The 20,736-nt window shown below is 59.2% G+C and overlaps 1 protein-coding gene across 3 annotated transcripts in view; it reads left to right on the plus strand.

Annotated features, from left to right (window-relative positions):
- TMCC2 (transmembrane and coiled-coil domain family 2) overlaps positions 1-20,037 on the plus strand; it is a 36,284-nt gene extending 16,247 nt beyond the window's left edge. Inside the window, exons 1-4 of one of the 3 annotated variants that reach the window (XM_068986217.1) lie at positions 8,476-8,502; positions 16,829-17,772; positions 19,352-19,487; positions 19,726-20,037. In XM_068986217.1, coding sequence (XP_068842318.1) covers positions 8,476-8,502; positions 16,829-17,772; positions 19,352-19,487; positions 19,726-20,037 — 1,419 coding nt within the window. Of the gene's footprint in view, positions 1-8,475; positions 8,503-9,252; positions 9,436-16,828; positions 17,773-19,351; positions 19,488-19,725 lie in introns of those variants that run through there. The other 2 variants (XM_068986216.1, XM_068986214.1) reach the window with 2 other exon arrangements.
- The last annotated feature ends 699 nt before the right edge of the window (positions 20,038-20,736 follow it).

Below are 20,736 nucleotides of genomic sequence, written 5' to 3' on the forward strand. Positions count from 1 at the left end.
GCTCAACTGGAATTCCATCACCTCCACTAGCTTTGTTTGCAGTGATGCTTCCTAAGGCCCATTTGACTTCACATTCCAGGATGTCTGGCTCTAGCCGAGTGATCACACCATCGTGATTATCTGGGTCATGAAGATCTTTTTTTATAGCTCTTCTGTGTATTCTTGCCATCGCTTCCTAATATCTTCTGCTTCTGTTAGATCTGTGCCATTTCTGTCCTTTATTGAGCCCATCTTTGCATGAAGTGTTCCCTTGGTATCTCTAATTTTCTTGAAGAGATCTCTAGTCTTTCCCATTCTATTGCCTGATTAATCCTGATGACATCTCTGTGAAGTTGCCAGAGCAGTACTGTTATCTCCATTTTACAGATGAGCAGACTGAGGTCTAGAGGAATCAGGAGGCTGCTTGCCTAAGGGCACCTGGCTAGTCTGTGGCAGAGAGGCGACTAGACCCTGTGTTGCTAGCATGTCCGCAAGACCAATCTGAGATGTGAAGTCTCTAAAACCGCCAGGGACCTTTTATGCAACACCCGTGGTGAGCGGGTTGCCTCCGCCCAAGGACAGTGACTTTATCTCATGGTTGCTGTTTCCCCTTCTGTGTACATCCCTTCTGACCCAGTACTGTCCCCCAGGAATGGGTGTGGCCCTGGGGGATGCTGAGAAGAGAGGGTGCCTTCACGTCCTGTGGAAAGGGGTCTTCCAGGGGTCATCAAACCCTGCGTGGTCAGCCGACTCCCTCAAACCCAGAGGCCTCCTTGGCTGGTGTGCAAAGCTGGTCCTGCCCTGGTCTCTGGGCGTGAATAGAAGGGATTCTTCTCTCTCTAGTAAACACAGCCCCACATGCCCTCTGCAAGCTCCCTGGTGATTACTAGCATCTATTTTTAATTCATAAGCCTCCCCCACTACCCACACCCCTTGCCATTGTTTAGAAACCAGCAGCTGACTTTCAGCCCAGAGCCGGCCCTGCCAGGGTTTGAATTGCCCATACACCCTGGAGGCAGCTTCAGTTCCTCAGCTGTCCTGAGAGGCTCAGCCCAGCTGCTCCCTAGCAAAGGGGGGCACCTGGAGCCCCATGGAAGGCAGGGCACACCAGAGGCTCAGAGAGGGGTTCGTAGTCCCAGGAGGCAGCTCAGCCCTGGTGGTGTGGTTTGCCTCCAGATCCACTTCGAGATTGTGCCTTAAATGATTCCCATTTCAAAACAGACACAGATTCTCACCTCAGCCTCGCCATTCTGCTTTCTACTATTGGAGTGGCGCTGAGCAGGATAACCGCTCTTATGTCTGGAAAGCAGATGTGCACTGGGACCCTGGCAGATGAGCAGGCAGGGACATCCGGGTTCCCCGTTTGCCAGTGGTCTTAACCTCTGGAAACCTGGGCCCTGGCGGTTTCAGCAGGAACCTCTGGTGGTATGTGCAGTGGCAATAGTTAGGCCACTTGGTTCCTCATTAGAGAAGTCACCCCTCTTCCCAGTCTCTCTTTTGCTGAGCAGCAATTCTTAGAAAACACAGTGCACGGTCAGGAAAGCCTAGCAACTCTTCTGTCCTGCCTTGATAACCTGCTCCCAGACTTCCAGAGAGTGGATTTGTCATCACAGGGGTCAGAGACTCATTTTCTCTTTCTCCCAAGTTGGGCTGGGTCATTGCTTCCCTCTTGGCCTTATTCAGAAGCTCTCCATAGCTGTTGCTTCATGGAAGGCTTGAGCTGGGTGCTGCGGTGGGAGGGTCTCTGGAGAGGGAGAGCCTGGTGTGCTCACAGCTCACAGCCGGCTCTGCCAGCCTGGCCCTGACATTGCCCTGGTCATCCTGCCCCTGCCCTGGTCATCCTGCCCCGTCTGTGCAGAGAGGCTGGTCCTCCTAAGAACAAGGCACGGCATGGGTTGGGGGGTGGGTGTCCAAAGCTCACAGAGGGTGTCCAGAGCCTTAGGAGACTGACACGGATTGCCCAGTGGCTGAGGACTTTAGCAACAGGCCAGTCTGTGGCCCCTGGCTTTGAGGGCAGGTGGGGTGGGAGAGAGGCCCGGCGCTGCGGGGAGGGCATGGAGATGATGTCATCATGGACCTTCGCCGTGACCTCACCGAGGTGTTATCTCCAGGTCCCAGATGGGGAGGCCGGGGAGGGGTGGGGGCCTCCGTCCATCATGTAAACCAGAGCTCTGGACAGCCTGTTTGGTACACTCTGGCCAGATTTATCCAACAACAAGATTTCCACTCTGCCCTGGTAAATAAGGGGCATAAACAAGCACCCCTGTTTACTGGCAGGAATGGCAAGTGAGGGGCCGCCCTCAGTCCTAGACTGCTGCCGAGAAGACAGATTTTGGCAGGTGTCAAGGGGCCTGGTTTATTTATGGCTGGGAGCCGGTTCGGAGGTGGGTGGGGCCCGCTCTGCTGAGAGAGGTTTCCGAACGTGTCCCCCAGGCGCGGGGAGGCTGGCCTGTTCATCAGCAAGACCTGCTGACGTGTGTGAGCGGCCAGGTTCCCTGAGAGGCCGAGGGCCCCGTCTGCCCGCCCGTCCACACCAGCGCGTCCACCTTCAGAGCCGCGTCAGAGCCTGCGTGCACGCGGAGTCTGCCAGCCCGAGCTCGCCACCAGTGGCTGGGAGGACGGCTGCCCTCTCCCGTCTCCTCCTCTTCCCTCCTCGCTTCCTCTGTGTGTGGGGAGGCTCCTCAGATGGGGGGCACCCAGCCCAGCCCGGCGGCCTCTGGCTGCCGGCTGCTCGCCAGGCCCAGGCCGGTGCCTCCGTGCTTCATCGTGAACGGCTGCCCCCGTCTCAGTGATTGCTGCTGCTGCTGCTAAGTCGCTTCAGTCGTGGCCGACTCTGTGCGACCCCCCAGACAGCAGCCCACCAGGCCCCCCCCGTCCCTGGGATTCTCCAGGCAAGAACACTGGAGTGGGTTGCCATTTCCTTCTCCAGTGCATGAAAGTGAAAAGTGGAAGTGAAGTCGCTCAGTCGTGCCTGACTCTTAGCGACCCCAGGGACTGCAGCCCACCAGGCTCCTCCGTCCATGGGATTTTCCAGGCAAGAACACTGGAGTGGGGTGCCATTGCCTCCTCCAGCCTCAGTGATTAAAAGCCCCTATTTCCCAGTGTGTTTGTGGGATCTGGTGAGTTAAGACATTCTTCCTTTAGTCTGATTTGAGTGCCTCATGTTCAGGTGAAATCCCTGTGCCCTTTAGGGGTCCTCTCCAATCAGGAGAGAGGTCAAGAAAATGGAGGACTCTGCCCCGTAGTCCCCGCTCTGACAGCAGAGGTTGTACGCAGCAGCCTCTTTAGAGCAGGACTTGGGGCTCAGTTGGCCCAGGAGGCCGCCGGCCTCTGGAACTAGCCTTTATTCATCTTTTCCGCACTGACATCCACGACTCTTTCCAGACAGAAAGTACCCAGCGCTCCCCAGGTTAGCTCTGGCTTCTGGGAATACAGCATCCCCCCTGGGTACGGGGGTGAAGCTAGATAACGTCCAGCTTACCTGGCAAGGCCTAGATGGCATGCCTTCCCACCGCACCTGACTCCAAGCCCTGCCCCAGCAGAGTGAGGTGCTTCCAGCTCAGACACAGGTGGGAAGCCCCGTCAGGCCCAGCCTTCCCCCTCAGGAGCCTCAGCCCCTTGCACCCGGCCCAGTGCCCAGGGGGCGGTGTGCCCAGGGCTTGGGTGTCAGCCCCCAACGCCCACACTGATTACAGCGGCAAGAGGAGTCTGTGTCTTCGGCTCCTGCTGACGGGGAGCCAGCACTGGTGGTGTGGGCCGGGTCACGGGAGCTGGCCCGGGTCTTCCCCGCCACCGGGCACATTCCTCTGTGGACCCAGCACATCCCTGGGACGCGAAACCTGACCCTGGTCCCCTCTGGTGCCAGATGAGGCAATGGAAATGCAGTATTGTTTACCCGATCCCTGCTCCGCCTTCTTGCTCTTCAAAGGCATAGTTTAGGCTTTGTACCTGTGCTGCAGGGCAGAGGACCCTGAAACGGGAGCAAGGAGGCTGCGCACACCCCACTGCATTCCTTCCGGGCTCCGAGGAACCCAGGGCTCCCCCGAGCTGCAGTGGGGGTTGGGGGCAGGAAGCGAAGTTCCAGGAACAGGAGCCTTCTCTGACCTCCGTCCCTCTCCAGTGACAGGCCCCAGGGTGTGACAGGCGGCGGGTCTGGCTGTTCTCTGCCTCCCTACCCCTCCACTGCCGCAGCCCCTATACCCGTGTCCTCCACACTTGGAGCCTGCTGCGCCTGCGTCTGTCATCTCTTTGGCCTTCCTCCAGGTCTGGATTTGGGAAGTGTGCTCGCTGTGTCCTTTTCAGCCTCTTCAGGTGCCCCACCACTGGGACCCCGAGCTGGGCAATAGCCATAGCTAGTGAATAATTCAGCATGCTCCGCAGAAGCTAAACCAGATCCTAGGTGATACTGTAACCAGAAGGCCTCCTTTGGGTGGCCGGAAAGGCGAGCCTGCCCTGCAAAGAAAAGTGCTCTGTAGTGTTAGCCTCATTATATAAGGTTTCCTCAGTGCCTGAGAAGGCGGCTTCAGATGCAGATACAATCTGGGCACTGTGCCTGTCTGCTGGCTTTGTGGGCACCCCCAGTCCATGCCAGCCCGGGCCTTCGATGCGTCCCTTTGAGCCCTCCTGGCACTGGCACCGCGTTGGGCAGCACGCTGCAGTTTGCAGACCGCTTTGCTTCCACATACATTTCTTGTTGAATTCCCGTCAGTTCATGGTAAACTCTGATCCCCTGAGTCAACAGGATGCCCCGAGTGTTCTGTGTTTCAGCCCTCTGCTCCTAGAAAGGGGTCAGTCTAAATTTTTCTTGGCAAGTAGGGCGGGGTGGAGGGTGCTCTGCTTCCTCAAAACTCCCCCAAAAGGAGAGGCTGCTTCCTCTCTGGGTCACTTTCTTCCAGGCCTGTCCCCAGCATCGCCTCTGCCAGGGAAGTTGAGTGGCTATAGGAGGTGTGGAATCATCCCTATTTCCTACCTTCCTGGCACTAGTTCTGATTTTCCTAAAAGTGACCTTAGGTGTGTGGTTGTCTCCATTGCCCAGCGTCTGGCTCGTGACCGTGCCTGAGCAGGACTCTGTAGCATGAGTCTCCGTGGCATTAGGCAGGCCGGGAACCTGAGGGCGGGAGAGACGGCCCCCCTCCCTGGAAGCAGCTGTGCGGTGGCGTGGAGTGCGTGCCAGCAGCAGTCCACCCTGGCCTCCCCGGTCTGCTTTGCCGGCTTGTGTGGCCGATCCTCTCCACGTGCTCCTGGGAAACGCACCCACATTGGCTGTTCCAGTTCACCCTGGAGAAAATGCCTGTTTCTCCTGTGTGTTCCAGGAGGAAGCAGGGCTCCTGGGTGACTTGAGTTTCTAAGAAAGTGGCTGTAAGAGAGAGTATTAGGGGAGGGGCTGCTGAGGACTGACCACTTCCTGCCCCTCGTTTCTGAGAGGTAACCCTGGAGCAGCGGCTCGTCTTTTATGGAGGAATCCTAACTGCGAGATTTTCACAGCACATTTGAAGCCTGAAGTTTTTTTTTAAGGCCTCACCTGGTATTTGAAATGACTAAATTTAGCTGCTCTTCAGCATTTGTCTTTGCTCCCAAAGCCTATGACTTCTCAGGTTTCCCACCCTTCAGAATGTGTGTGTGGTGTGTGCTTTTTTTCCCCCAAGAGAAAGAAAACTAAGTAGGAAGATTTGAAATAAGGTTTAAAATGTGTGTGGTGGGTGGGTGGGTGGGGGGAACCTGAAGAATAATAGTAAGGCCAAAGGAAGAAAAAATGGAAGGAAAAAGGGGGCACAGCGTGAAAATGAGAGGAAGAGGAAGAGGAAGCTAAAGGGGACCCAGGGAAAGAGAGGGCTGAGGCCTGCAGGGCGTGCAGAGGGAAGGCCGGCCCCTTGATGGGAGCCCATCAGTGGCCTTGGGACGGGGGCTAACGCGGGTGAGTGGAGAGAGCCAGGCACACATGCAAAGGGCTGGCGACTGCCCTGCCCCGCTCAGGTGGGGCCCGTCTCCGCCAGGCCAGAGGGGAGGTGGCAGGGTGGCCGGGAGTTGGGGGCAGGTGCCCAGGGCGCCTCCTGTCTGTGTGAGGACAGACGCTTGGGGCTCCTGTCTTCGCAGGGTCTGTTGCTTTAGTGCAGCTCTTCCGCGTCCGCCTGCGCCCCTCCCAGCTTTGCTCCATCTGGGCAATATCCATAGCTAGTGAATAATTCAGCGTGCTCCGCAGAAGCTACTTTCTGGCTTTGTCCCAGGTGCACGCTTCCACGCACCTCCTAGAGTGACTGTGGGGTGTGTGTATATACTCATGTGCAGGGGCCTCAGGACTCACGGATTTCAGTAAAACGTAAGATGTGTCAGGAATTTTTACTCATATTCCCCTTTGATCCCCAGTGTAGCTCTGGGAGGTAACAGTCATATGTACCGTTTTGCAGCTGAGAAACCAGATTCAGCTGCAGAGGCTGCAGGCCTCAGCTCGCCCACCCTCTCCTCTGGCTCCTGATGCCACCAGTCTCGTCCCTGAGGCCCCTTTCTCCAAGCCGCTGCTTGTGGGTGCCGCCGCCTCTTCTTGCCGTTGTGAAGAGGGGGGAACAGGGCTTGTGGAGGGCACATCAGGAGCGAGTTGGCGGGGTGCGGATTTACTTCAGGCCTTCGGACCTGATCCTCGGCCTTGCCACTGAAAGACAGGTCTGCCGCCAGGGAGCAAGATGTTTTCCTGCAACACAGTCCCTTCTGCTGGGACTTTCCAAGCCCCGCTTTCACTTGCTCTGCCCAGTGCAGTTGTGGACACTGCATCTCACCTGTACCGACCTGACCCAGGTCCCATAGCCGGTATGGGACCCCGCTGCATCACGGTGCCCTGGGCTCCTGCTCCTCGCCCCGTAAGCTCTGCATCCTCAACACGCAAGGACAGGAACCGACACTCCAGGAGAAGGGACCTCGCCCCAGCTGGCTTGCCTGGCAGATGCCCTGGCTCCTGTTTGTCTCTTCTCTTGCCCTGAGCTCCACCCTCCTTTCTCCTGCTCTCCAGTTATTGTGCTGGTGGGTGAGGTGTCCCTGCAGGCGAGCTGAGCCTCCCGTCGTCGAGGGGATGCCAGACGCCTCCTCGGGGTCTTCCCTGGGGTGCAGTGAGTGCACTCACTGGTGCAGTGAGGCCTGGAAGGGACTTCTTCCCGGTGTTTCTGAGCCTTCCTGACACCAGCAGCCGGGAGTGAGATTGCACAGTGTCGTGAGAGCCCCACCGCTCGGCTGACTCAGCCCCCTCCTCGCCTCTGGGCTCCTGCCTTCTCCTTTTTCCCTCCCACTATTTCGCTTGTAAGGAAAGGCTACAAAGACTAGCTTGGCAGAGCCTAGAAGGGAGGAGGGCAGAGGAGGGATGTCTTGAGTGAGAAGTCCAGGCTGCTTCCGGGGCTACCTTGAACAGACTGCAGTAGATGGCGTGCCTTCCGTCTCTGCTCAGTGGGGTAGGTCAGGTGGTCTTTACACACGCCTGTTATGCTAGGCACAGTGAAGGGCCAGGTATAGTTACGATCTGACCCCTGCCTGTCTCAGAGCATTACGACTCATTTACGCAAGAGGAGCATCGCGCAGTGCCCAGAGAGAGAGAGAGAGTCTCAGTTGTGTCCGACTCTGCGACCCCATGGACTGTAACCCGCCAGGCTCCTCTCTCCATGGGATTCTCCAGGCAAGCGTACTGGAGTGGGCTGCCATTTCCTTCTCCAGAGGATCTTCCCGACCCAGGGATTGAACCTGGGTGTGCCGCATTGGAGGCTTTACCGTCTGAGCCACCAGGGAAGCATGGAGTGAAAATCGAGTGCCTAGGCAGAAGGTCATTTACAGATGAGAGGAGCTGCTGAAGTGTTCCTAACCCCATGTGTCCCTGATGCACATGCTTGAAAAAAAATAGTTAGTTGCTCCGTCGTGTCCAACTCTGCAACCCCATGGACTGTAGCCCACCAGGCTTCTCTGTCTATGGGATTCTCTGGGCAAGACCACTAGGGTGGGTTGCCATGCCCTCCTCCAGGGGACCTTCCCCACCCAGGGATCGAACCTGGGTCTCCCGCTTGAACCGGCCCCCAAACTGGGATCTGTGTGTTGTGCCCTCGCTGGGCTCCTGTCCTCGCAGACCCCAGGTCATCACCACCACAAATGTTTGTAAGGGTTCCCCCAGCCCGGGGTGTGGGGACTCGTGCTCTTGGTGTTTTGGCTAAGGGCCCTGGCAGTGGGGCCTGGAGATAGCACTGGGCCCTTATCTGGGTGCACCTTCTTGAACCGGGGACCGCCCCGTCAGCATGATCCATGCCGATCCTTCATATTTAAGCCCCGAGTCCTTCGTCACCCCCCAGTGGGCACAGAATCTGCGTCATCTCTGACTGGTGATCCTGCTGTTGGAGGCTGTCCTTGGACCCAGCAGACCCTGCACACCGCCGGCCACCCCGCGCCCTCCTCACGGCGTGCGCGCCCCACCTGTGGATCTCTGGCCCCCTCTGCTGGCCATCCGCAGGATTTCCTGCTGGGACTGGCAAGATGAAGTCCAAGGAAGAGGAGAAGACTGTGAGTTTGCCATCCATCTTTTTATCTTGGGCGCTTTTGCTGAGGGGTGGGGTGAGGAATGGGAAGCGGAAGCCAGTAGTGCCCAGCGCAGAAAGTAGATTTCTAGGATCTCAGAGAAGAGAAAGTCCCCGGGTGAGGCTGGCTGCTGTCCTGCAGACAGCCACTGGAGTAGGAAGGATGTCTGGGGAGTGAGGGTGCCTTCAGCCGTGGGCAGGGCTGCTGGGAGAGGGGCAGAGGACCTCAGGCTGGCCCAGCCGTGTTGGGGTCTGTCAGGGAGCCCCTTCCAGGCTCCAGCCTGTATGGCTTTGAGGAGCTCGCCTCCGCCCTGGAAGCCTGGCTGGGAGGTGTGCTTCTGTTCTGAGGCTGATGAAGGGAGTCAGTGGTGCCGTGCCTGTTTGTGAGGGGGCTTTCTGAGGGCGAGAAGCGTCTGCACCCGTGCATGAGAGGTGGGAAAACCCGAGCATGCGTCTGGGCGGGTGAAAGAGGCAGGAACCGAGTCACCACGCGCTTTTGTAACCTGCCTGCAGGCAGGAGCTCTCAGTCACACCCAGATGTAACCCCGCACACCGGACTCAGAGTGGCAACAGCTGCACGGGCGGTGTGGGGGGAGGCCCTCATCAGAGCTCGGTCCCCCTGCTCCGTGATCTCCCTTCCTCCTCCCAGATGGGAAGGAGCAGCTGTGAGCCCCAGGGCGGGGGGATCTCCCCGAGCAATCCGCCCCTAATCCCCAGGCCTGGCCTCGGACTGGAGATGGCGGGTGCAGAGCCTGGGAGCTCCGGGACACCTGCCCGCAGAGTCCGGCTTCCCTTGGCCAGCCCCGTGCTGCCCCGGGAATGTGACCCTGGGGCCCTGGCACCGCCTGTGGATGGCTGGGCCCTCAGAGCCCCTGGCACCCCATCGCCAGCCCGGCTGCGGGAAGCAGTGCCCACGCAGGTGAGGCCCTGGCGGGGGCAGGGGCAGGAGAGATGCAGTTTGTCAGATGAGTCGGATTCCCCGCAACCCCTTTCCTCTGGGGTCTGCGTGAGAAAGATGGGAGAGGGGGCAGGGCTGACCAGCAGGCCTCCACGCTTGGGCTGCTGGACGCTGGCAGGGCCCTGGGGTTGGGGGAGGGGACTCCGGCACGGAGCCCTGCAGAAACAAGCAGAGTGTGTCACTCCACTCAGGCCACAGGAGCTGCCGTGAAATTAGGCGGAAGGGGTGAGCAGGCAGAGGGGATCACAGGCCGCCCGCTGGACAGAAGGCCATTGTGCTCAGCAGGGCGAAAGGAGGCCGCTAAGCCAAGGGTGTGGTTCCGACCAGAACCGGGGGTGGGCCTCAAGGAAAGGACTGGCATCCCAGGGCTGGGTGAGAGTCGTGACATTCTGCCAGGCCGAGTTGCCCCTAGGACCAGGGTGGGCGGGCACCCTTGGGCTGCCGGGGAAGGCTGATCGAAGCCTCAGTGCCCAGCTGCCTGGAGACCGTGGGCATTGCACGGAATGGGGAGGGGGTGAGTCTCCCCGTCTGTGTGGACTTGGCCCTAGGGTAAAGCTCCTGGTTAATCCGCTGAGGGCGGGGTACCAGGAGGACGGGGCGCTGCGTCAGGAGCCAGCCCCCGCTCAGCGCCCGCCCTCGAATCCCTGGGGCCTCACTGCAGGAGTTTTTCATCCTCCTCTTCTCCAGACCCAGGTGCGTGTGTGCTCCTCCACGTGTGCCCCTTTATCTAAACACTGGCCTCCCTGCCCTCAGGAGCAGAGCCGCTTCGGCTCCCAGGCGCCAACGGAAGGTGGTGCCCTCCCCTCCTCACTCTCGCCTTCCCGGCCCTCCCCCGCCGGCTTGGGCTGGCGGTCATTATGCTCCAGAGCTGGGGTGAGTGGCCTCACACGCCTGCCTGTCCGTAGCAGCAGGAGAGAGCCCGCAGGCCACACCTGCTGATCTGGACTCAGGGCCCAGGGTTGGCGTCCTCCTCCCAGCCTGCTCCGGCCCGAGCGTCAGGTCGGATGGGAGACATCAGGTTGCCTCCCTCCCAGCTTCATCACAGGGGCACCTGCCTGTTTGGGCAGAGGGATGTTAGCCGGCCATGACTGCCCCTCTCCACCCTGGCCTGACTCCCCTCCCTTTCCTTCGGGGAGCCAGTGGAAGAGGAATCCGTGTGCTCTCCATTCTGAGAAAGGTGCTCAGATCACAGTCACGGGGCCAGGAGTCAGCAGATGGAGGCATCTCTGCTGAGTCACCCCGGCCCACAACCCCGTTACCCTTGCCTGCGGGGCTCTCGGCCTCTGCTGGCCCAGGCCTTGCCCAGAGGTAGTACCCTGTGTGGGCTCGGCCCGCCCAGCCAGACCCACAGACAAGGTGGGATGGACGCCTGACTCCATTGCTCTCCTCCTGGAAGGGGACTGCAGGCCACCTGGCCCAGGATGTCGGGGCCACCCTGACCTCCTAAAGGGAAGCAGAGGAGCCACACGCTTCTTTCCCCCTTTTCTTCCTAAAACAGACCTTAGCATTGGCTTTTCGACTCCTGAACAGGGAGCTAAAACAGGAAGGCCCCAACTTCTGTGTCAGCCTGCCCTGGGGACCCCTTTGTAAGCAGGGAGCACTCTGTAAATGCAGGCAGGGCTGTTGTCCCCAGAGGAGGGGAGTCGCAGGCAGGGAGCCTCGGAGCACAGGCGTGGAGCACGCACTCCTTGCAGGTGTGACTGTGCGCGTGGTCCATCCTGAAGAATGTTTATGATGTACTGTTGCTGAGGAAGCTGACCCCTGACACGCTAGTGCCCTTTCCCTCTGTACGGACAGGCTTCATGAGAGCCTCAGAGACCCAGGCTGCTGGGCTAGCACGTGGGAGGAAGACCTGTGTCCAGTGGGGTTAACCCGAGGACGTGGGCTCAGGCCCCGGAGGACCTGGGAGTCTTGGGAGGCCCCGGGGAGCCTGGGCAGGGAGCCCTGTAATCTGGCAGAGCACCTGATCTGGCTTCACTGGGTGCTGCTGGAAGGAAGCAGGGAGGAGAGTCCGAGGCGCTGTGAAGCCTTGTATGAGGGTGTGTGTGGAGGGGTCTCACCAGATCACGGGGACGAGCAGGGAGAGTTGCATCCCAGACGCAGGCAGTGCCCCACTTTGGCTCTCCCAGAGCGTCCATCAGCAGTTCTGGGACCTTGGTGTCCATACCCTCAGCCCTGGCTGTCGGTTGCCCTGAGCAGGGAGCACCACTGCCTGCTGGTAGCCTCTTGGCCGCCTTGTGTGGGTAGGGGTCATGGAGGAAGCAGGGCTCACCCTTCATGGTTCGCCTCTTCTTAGCACTTGCCCCGCATCCGACAGCACTCAGGGATTCGTCGTGGGGCCAGGCACCTGCAGAGCATCCGGCCTCTTAGACGGGAGAGTGGGGAGAGGAGGCCTTGGTGCTGGTGGCTGGGCCTGGACAGAGGGCTGGGGCCTGTGTAGCCCACCCAGCACTGTGCTCAGGGGCCGGTGGGCCCTGGGAGTTTTCTCCTGCTAGCGACCTGGAACTCGGTGATCTGTGTTGCTCCTCTTTGGAGGGAGTGAGTGAGAGCTTCTGCTGTGTTCAGAATGTGGCTGTAAGAGGAAGGAGCCAGACACCCTCCTGCCACCCACTCTGTAACAGGACACGGGCTGGATCTGCAGCACAGGCTGGCAGGTTGAGGACCAGGCCTTGCACACACAGGCTGTGCAGCCCCGCCACCTCTGTCTAGCACCAGAGCTCTTTCATCATCCCCAGAGGAATCCCGGGCCCGTTAAGCAGCCACTCCCCATCTCTCCCTTCCCCAGCCCCTGGCAGCCGTTATTCTGCCTTCTGTCACTAAGAATTTAACTATTCCGGACATTTCCTATAAAAGGAATATGACCCTTAGTATCTATTTCCTTTTACTTAGTGTTCCTGGGGTTCATCCGTGTTGTGGGGTATATCAGTCCTTCTTCACTCTTTGTATAGTCAAGTAATATTCCGTAGTGTGACTATACTAGTTTTGCTTACCAGTGATCAGCGGACGTTTGACTTGTGTCCACCACCCTTTGGCTTAGTGCTGCTGTGAACACGTGTGCACCAGTGCTTGTTTAAATACCCACCTTCAACTGCATGCGGGTGTACCTAGGAGTGGAGTTGCTGGGTCATGTGATAAGTCTGTGTTTAACTTTTTGAGGAGCCTCCAAACAGTGTTCCACAGTGGGTACACCATTTTGCATTCCTACTGGCACGGTATGAAGGCTCTGATTTCCCCACATCCTTGGCAGCCCTCGCTATTTCCCTTTTTAAACTATGGCTGTCCTGGTGGGTGTGCACTGTCGGTTGATTGTGGCTTGTGTCTGTGCCCCAAGGCCGCACCACAGCCACTGTCCTCACGGTCTCGTTTCATTCCCCCGACAATCTTTCGAGGTGGGTGGAGCTGAGTCCCAGGAAAGTTAATGACATATCCGAAGGCAAATCGCCGGTGAGGGACAGAGCCAGCGTTCTAAGCCAGTGTCCACTTGCATTCTTCGTGCCCTTTCTAGTGGCCTGCATGGGTCCTGTCTCGTTGCCATTCTTCTTCATTTTTGGGGGGCAAATCTCATTCTCCTCCAGGGCTGCTTATTACGGCCCTCTTAACAGCTTTCTCATCTTTTTCTCCTAATGCTCTAATTTTCCTTCCTTTGTTAAACCGTAATCCCTCTCTGAGCCTCTGCCCGTCTGTCTGCAGCCTCCTCGGCTCTCTTTCCCTGGGGACCCTGTTTTTCTTTAGTTCTAAAAGGGTGTTGCAGGCTTGGGGGATGTGCTGGGGGACGTGAGGGAGTGGAGAACTCCCTACTTGCCTCCCTCGGGGGAGACGGAGGAAGAAAGTGGGATATTTTGTAACCTGAGGTGACCAGACACTGCAGGCATTGTAGACCTCAGTGGAGGGGCAGGAGGGAGCTGGGGCCCTACTGTGGGACCCCCCGGCTTGAGTCTGGGCCCCACGACAGAGAAGAGGGCCGGCTGGTGAGGAAGAGCTCACCACCAAGCCCTGCTGGTTTCTGGAGTGTCTGTTCTCTCATTCACGGGGATTTCACAGCCAGTTGCAACTCTGCTTTTCTACTTGTAAGCTAGAGAGCCGCCAGGTCGAGGGGTAAAAGGCTCAGAGCTGCCAGGCTGGAGCCAGGACAGGCAGGGAATTTGCCGTCTTACACTCCCTTGTGATCCCAAGAACTTCTGCTTTTCGCAGGCGTTTTGAGTCCCTGTCTCATTAGGTCTTCCCACACTCCTCCAGCGGGCGGACTGACGCGCTCCTCTTTATAAAGACGAGCCCAGGGCCCAGCTGAGCACCAGGCCGTGAAGCAGCCAGATCACAATCGTTTCTGGTTGTTCTTTCTCCTGTGAAGAGAGCGGAAGAGAGGAAAAGTGTTGAGTCTGTTTGGAAAGCACCTTGGAAAGCAGCTTTATAAAGGGGTCAAGTTCTTTAACACGTTACTGACCAGAGACGTATCTTTGGCTGCTGTTGTTCACTCGCTGCATCGTGTCCAACTCTTTGCCATCCCATGGACCGCAGCACACCAGGCTTCCCTGTCCTTCACTGTCGCCCAGAAAATTTTCTCAGACTCCTGTCCATTGAGACAGTGATGCCATCCAACCATCTCATCCTCTGTCATCCCCTTCTCCTCCTGGCCTGATGGAGTTTCAGCTCCAGCATCAGTCCTTCCAATGAATATTCAGAACTGATTTCCTTTAGGATGGACTGGTTGGATCTCCTTGCAGTCCAAGGGACTCTCAAGAATCTTCTCTAACACCACAGTTCAAAAGCATCAGTTCTTTGGTGCTCAGCCTTCTTTATGGTCCAGCTCTCACATCAATACATGACCACAGGAAAAACCATAGCCTTGCCTCTACTGGCTTCCCTGGTGGCTCAGATGGTAAAGAATCTGCCTGCAATACAGGAGACCCGGGTTTGATCCCTGGGTCAGGGAGATCCCCTGGAGAAGGGAATTGCTACCCTCTCCAGGCAATGGCACCCCACTCCAGTACTCTTGCCTGGAAAATCCCATGGACGGAGGAGCCTGGTAGGCTGCAGTCCATGGGGTCGCTAAGAGTTGGACACGACTGAGTGACTTCACTTTCACTTTTCACTTTCATGCATTGGAGAAGGAAATGGCAACCCACTCCAGTGTTCTTGCCTGGAGAATCCATGGATGGCGGAGCCTGGTGGGCTGCTGTCTATGGGGTCGCACAGAGTCGGACACGACTGAAGCGACTTAGCAGCAGTAGCAGCAGCCAGTGTTCTTGCCTGAAGAATTTCATGAACAGAGGAGCCTGGCAGGCTATAGTCCGTGAGGTTGCAAAGAGTTGGACACAACTATGTGACTAACACTTTCAACATCTTTTGTTACCTGAACGTTATTGACCAGAGAGGTTTCCATATCACTGTGCAGCAAATTGCCAGCCACAAGTATTAGTTTCTGCAAAAATCCCTGAATCAATAATGAGTTAGTATTAAAAGCTATGTTGCATATAGAATTTAATTTTGTCTCAGTTTCAATGATAAGTGAATTTTTCGGTATCATCTTTTAAATACACTTCATTTCCTCCACCACACAAAGTTGTGCTGCCAGACCCAGCCAGCACAGATGAGTACCTGTGTGCCCACACTGTGCCAAGTGCCCTTGGACATCATGTGGCATGCCTCTCCCCAGAGGCCTGAGAAGAGATATGAGTGTCCCCATTTTACAGGGGGGAAGACTGAGGGTCAGGAAGGTCCAGAGGCCGTCTGTTTGCCAGCACTGTAGGGAGCAGCACTGGAGGAAGGGGTTTAACTGCAGGGTGCTGTTTGAAGTCTCTGTGATGCAGCGAGGAGACCTCGGGATCGGTGTGGGCTCCTCTGGTGTGCAAAGTCATGAAGATACCAGCACCTGGCAGAGGGCATGGGGACACGAGGAAAGTCCCGACCTTAGGAGGGATGGGAAGGGATGGTATTGTTCCCAGCATCCCCAGTGGCACCATGACCTGGGAAGGCTGGAGAGGAAGCCCACAGGGGAGCCTCCTGAGTTTGGCAGGGCTGTTGTTTTTTGTGGTGTTTTCCAGTAACTTTGTACCTTGCGAGAAATGGAGCCCAGTGACTTCTGCCTGTAACTGGCACGGGCTGCTTCCGTTGCGTGAGCTGAAGGGGCCACTTTGTGTTTAACCCCTTCCCCCACATATATCTCATCCTGCCCCCACCACAACATACACACAGAGAGCGACCGATCCGACCCGGCCGCTGTCCTGGGGTGTGCTGTGTGTAAAAATACATGGGGTTGAGCTATTTCCTGCTGCTTCCGTTGCTGCATGGTGATAAGACGCTTGGGGACTCGGCTGTGGACCAAGGTCCTCCAGCAGGCTGAGGGGGGTCCGGCCCTGGAGAGTGGGGCTCCAGGCCTGCCCGTTTCCATCCAGCCTGTCTCCCCCTCGCCCATCCTCTGTGCCCCTTCCTGCCCCTCGCTCCACTCCACCCCCCATCTTGTCTTCTTTCTGGGCTCCTCTCTTTGTGCTGCCCTGATGCACCCGGGGAGCCCACCTGCCAGAGAGGAAAAGGCGCTGTCCTCTCCCTGCCGCCTGTTCAGCTCCTTCCACACTGGGCGGCAGGGGTCCCCAGGCCCCTCGCCTGGGCCCCGCGTCCCTCGGCCTGTGGGTGCCTTCTGGGACCCGAGCCCCCCGAGACCCTGCCGGCAGGCAGGGGTGTGCGCTCCTCGCCTGCTCCTCTGGGACAGGGCGGGCCCAGGTGCCCCCACCACCATGAAGTACAAGAGGCTGCTGACGACTCCAGGGAGCAGCAAGGTAAGGGCAGGACGGGGAGAGGCATTGGCAGAACTGGGGAGCCTGCTGAGCCACACCCAGGAAGCCCACGTGGGAAAGTGGGGGTTACTTCCCAAGTGAGGCTCCGGTCAGCCTGAGAGAGAGGACTGCTCCAGGCAGGAGCCTTATGGATGCCTGAGTCCAGGGGAACGGTGTGTCTGCTCCCTGAGAAATAACCTAGAATAATGGTGAAGCCTCAGGCCTGCTTGGTCCATGTGATGGGGCAGCAAGAATCCTGGGCTGCCGGTTCTATCTTCCTGTAGCTGTTTATCCCCAGCCAAGTTGCTTGAACTCTGCACTGAAGGAGGCGCAGGTCTGCCCAACTGCATGGCAGGGACGTGGTAGGGATCAGGCAGGGGCAGGTGCGCACGCCCTTCATAAATGACGGCGGGAGGGGATTCTGTTGTCACTGCCGGGACTCTTTTGAACTCCTTCCTTAAAAATTTCCTCTTCATCCTGCGTCCATTTTCCAGAGAGCGAAACCAAGTCCAGAGGCTCCGGGGACCCCCCTTCCCTCGGTTTCCTGATGGACTGTAGCTTTCTTTGCTTGCCTTCCTCCCCAGGTCGACAAGGGGGACTTCCTGGCCCTGAACCTTGCCGGCGGCCCCGGCCATGGTGACGCCGATGGCCCCATCAGCTTGGACGTGCCGGACGGGGCCCCAGACCCCCAGCGGACCAAGGCGGCTATCGAGCACCTGCACCAGAAGATCCTGAAGATCACGGAGCAGATCAAGATCGAGCAGGAGGCGCGGGACGACAACGTGGCGGAGTACCTGAAGCTGGCCAACAACGCCGACAAGCAGCAGGCATCCCGCATCAAGCAGGTGTTCGAGAAGAAGAACCAGAAGTCGGCGCAGACCATCGCCCAACTGCACAAGAAGCTAGAGCACTACCGCCGGCGCCTGAGGGAGATCGAGCAGAACGGGCCGTCGCGGCAGCCCAAGGGCGTGCTGCGGGACATGCAGCAGGGCCTCAAGGACGTGGGCGCCAACGTGCGCGCCGGCATCAGCGGCTTCGGGGGCGGCGTGGTGGAGGGCGTCAAGGGCAGCCTCTCGGGCCTCTCGCAGGCCACGCACTCCGCCGTGGTATCCAAGCCCCGGGAGTTTGCCAGCCTCATCCGGAACAAGTTCGGCAGCGCCGACAACATCGCGCACCTGAAGGACCCCCTGGACGACGGGCCCCCCGAGGAGGCGGCCCGGGCGCTGAGCGGCAGCGCCACGCTCGTGTCCAGCCCCAAGTACGCCAGCGACGACGAGTGCTCCAGCGCCAGCGCCAGCTCGGCGGGCGCGGGCAGCAACTCGGGGGCCGGTCCCGCCGCCGCCGCGCCCGGGAGCCCCAAGTCCGGCCCGCTGTACGGGGGCCCCGGCAACGTGGACGCTGTGCTGGAAGAACTGCGGGAGATCAAGGAGGGCCAGTCGCACCTGGAGGACTCGATGGAGGACCTGAAGGCGCAGCTGCAGAGGGACTACACCTACATGACCCAGTGCCTGCAGGAGGAGCGCTACAGGTGCGTGCGCCGCCCCGCCCCGCCCCGCCCCGCGCCGCCCCGCGCCGCCCCGCGCCGCCCCGCGCCGCCCCGCCCCGCCCCGCGCCGCCCCGCCCCGCCCCGCGCCGCCCCGCCCCGCCCCGCGCCGCCCCGCCCCGCCCCGCGCCGCCCCGCCCCGCGCCGCCCCGCCCCGCCCCGCGCCGCCCCGCCCCGCCCCGCGCCGCCCCGCCCCGCCCCGCGCCGCCCCGCCCCGCGCCGCCCCGCCCCGCCGGTGAGAGGGGCCGGATTTCAGGTTCAGGGGTGGAAGCAGACGCAGCATCTCCCAGCGCCCTGGGCTGCTGGAAGGGGCCAGGAGGAGGCCCCCAGGAGCCTTCCACCAGCTTCCAGGGCGATTGGAAGATAGGATGACGGGGCCTCTGGAAGGAGCATTATGGCATCCCTACTTGATTACATGGTGGTTGTGCAAAAGGGGAAACCGAGGCAGGGGCCAGCTTCTTATCTGGAGAGACTCTGGCTAAAAGCGCTGACCCCAGAGGCAGGTTACCTGGGTTTGGATCCCAGCTCTACTCTTCCCACTCTTTACCTTGGACAAAGTCCTTGCTCTCTGCACCTGGTGTCCTCATCTGTGAAGCGGGAGTAACGTGAATCCCAGCTCACAGGGTTTGTGAGGACTGCGCCCTGCGCAGGTATCTGGCGCGGTCCGTGGGAACGTCCGGCCGGAGCCAGCGAGCCAGCCTGGGATCAGCTGGAGCCCCCACCCCCTCCCTCTGCTGGCTCTGCTCTGCTCTACGCCTTGCACGTGGTGTTGGGCGCTTGTTCCTTGGGATCCTTAGAGAGTTTTTCTTTAGATAGCTCTTTTCCTCCTTGACATATTTGAAGAAGGATTGGAAAATGGGGGGAGAAACCTGCCTGAAAACTCAGTGCCCCCACGTAACAGTCGTCCTCTGATATCTGTGCCTTTGGGACAGGGATTGTGCGTCTGGGTCCCTGTCCCCAGGGGAGCACCTGAGCCCAGGCCCAGGGCCCAGGCTGTGGACAGTCAGGCCCCGACCCTCCTTCTGTGAGCTCTGTGCTCTCAGGCAGTCCCCAGTCCCTCTGGGCCTCAGTCTTCTCGGATGTAACGTGCAGATGGTGCTAGTCCTTATCGGAAGGTTTGTGAGGAGGACCCCAGGAGGCAAGGTAGCCAAAGTGCCTAGCACAGAGCCCACCTCTAAGGGCTGTGTATATACATGTGTGTGCTAAGTCGCTTCAGTTGTGCCCAACTCTGCGACCTTAGGACTTAGCAGGCTCCTCTGTCTATGGGATTCTCCAGGCAAGAGTACAGGAGTAGGTTGCCATTTCCTTCTCCAGGGGATCTTCCCGACCCAGGGATTGAACCCACGTCTCTTATGTCTCCTGCACAGGCAGGCGGGTTCTTTACCACTGGCACCTGGGAAGCCTGCTGTGTACATAGTAGCTTTCTTGTTGCTGTTAAAATTGGACGGGTCTAGACACAGGGGGTGGATTGAGTCCTTGTTGAGAATGAGTGACATTGACCCTGAGAGAGGAGATGGGAGACTTGGGGAGCCAGGGCTGGCGTCACACGTTCTCCCTCTGCCAGGTACGAGCGGCTGGAGGAACAGCTCAATGACCTGACCGAACTTCACCAGAATGAGATGACCAACCTGAAGCAGGAGCTGGCCAGCATGGAGGAGAAGGTGGCCTACCAGTCCTACGAGAGGGCCCGGGACATCCAGGTACATCAGCCCCGAGAGGAAGCTGGGAGCAGGCTGCTTCCGCCCCTTCCCCTTAATCAAGACTTCCACATCCCCTCAGCCTCTCCAAATAGTCAGCATGAAAGGACCGGGGCCCCTAGCTGCAGCTGACCACCCTCTGGAGGGGAGCGCCCTGGGCATCATCGCCTCCTGAGGAGCAGGTGGGGTTTGGACTGGAGGTCTCCCCACCCTAAGCTCGCCCACCCCTGTGCCCCTGCAGGAGGCCGTGGAGTCCTGCCTGACCCGGGTCACCAAGCTGGAGCTCCAGCAGCAGCAGCAGCAGGTGGTGCAGCTGGAGGGCGTGGAGAACGCCAACGCGCGGGCCCTGCTGGGCAAGTTCATCAGCGTGATCCTGGCGCTCATGGCCGTGCTGCTGGTGTTCGTGTCCACCGCCGCCAGCTTCATCACGCCGCTCATGAAGACCCGCCTGCGCGTCTCCAGCACTGCCCTCCTGGCCCTTGGCCTCCTCCTGCTCTGGAAGCACTGGGACTCCCTCACCTACCTCCTGGAGCACGTGCTGCTGCCCAGCTGAGGGCCCCGTGCTTCCCCCAGCTCCCCGCTGGCCCCTGCGGCACCGGGGGGGACCCTGGGGCTCCTGAGTCTGTGGGGCATCTTCACGTGTCCAGTTTGACCTCCTGCCCAAATTGTCCGTCCTGGCGACTTCTGCCCCCTTCTGTGTGTGTGCTTCTTCTGTCTGATGCCTTTTCCTTGTTGGCCTGAAGGGAGCGTCAAGTGTAGCCCCCGCAGGAGATGGGGGAGATGCCTGTGGCCACGCGGAGCTAAGGACCGGGATGGACTGTTTGGATCGTTTACAATCACAGCAGGACTTCTCCCAGCAGACGCCTGGGGTCAGGAAGGCCGAAGAGAGCTTTCCTGGGGGGGAGCCCACACAGGAGACAGCTCCAGCCCCTGCTCGTGGAGATGGTCGGGATGAAGGCAGGAGCACGGGTGGCCTCCCCGGCCCAGGAGGCTCTCAGCTCACCCCTCCCTCCTCCAGAGCTGGGTCCTGGGTGGGGCCCTTCTGGGATCTGAGGATGCCCGCTCTGCAGGCCGGGTGGGTGCGGCTTTGGGTTTGTGATTTCCCTCTTCTTTCTGCTGGTCACTGGATCTGCTCTTCAGGGAAGGCGCCCCTGGGGGCCCCAAGCCTCAGCCCAAGCTCTTAGGGCTTTATTTATTTATTTATTTATTTGTTCCTTGGTACCTTGTCCTGAGCTCCAGGGAGAGGGCCCCT

This window comes from Capricornis sumatraensis, chromosome 14, assembly GCF_032405125.1.
Source record: "Capricornis sumatraensis isolate serow.1 chromosome 14, serow.2, whole genome shotgun sequence".
Lineage (NCBI taxonomy): Eukaryota > Metazoa > Chordata > Mammalia > Artiodactyla > Bovidae > Capricornis > Capricornis sumatraensis.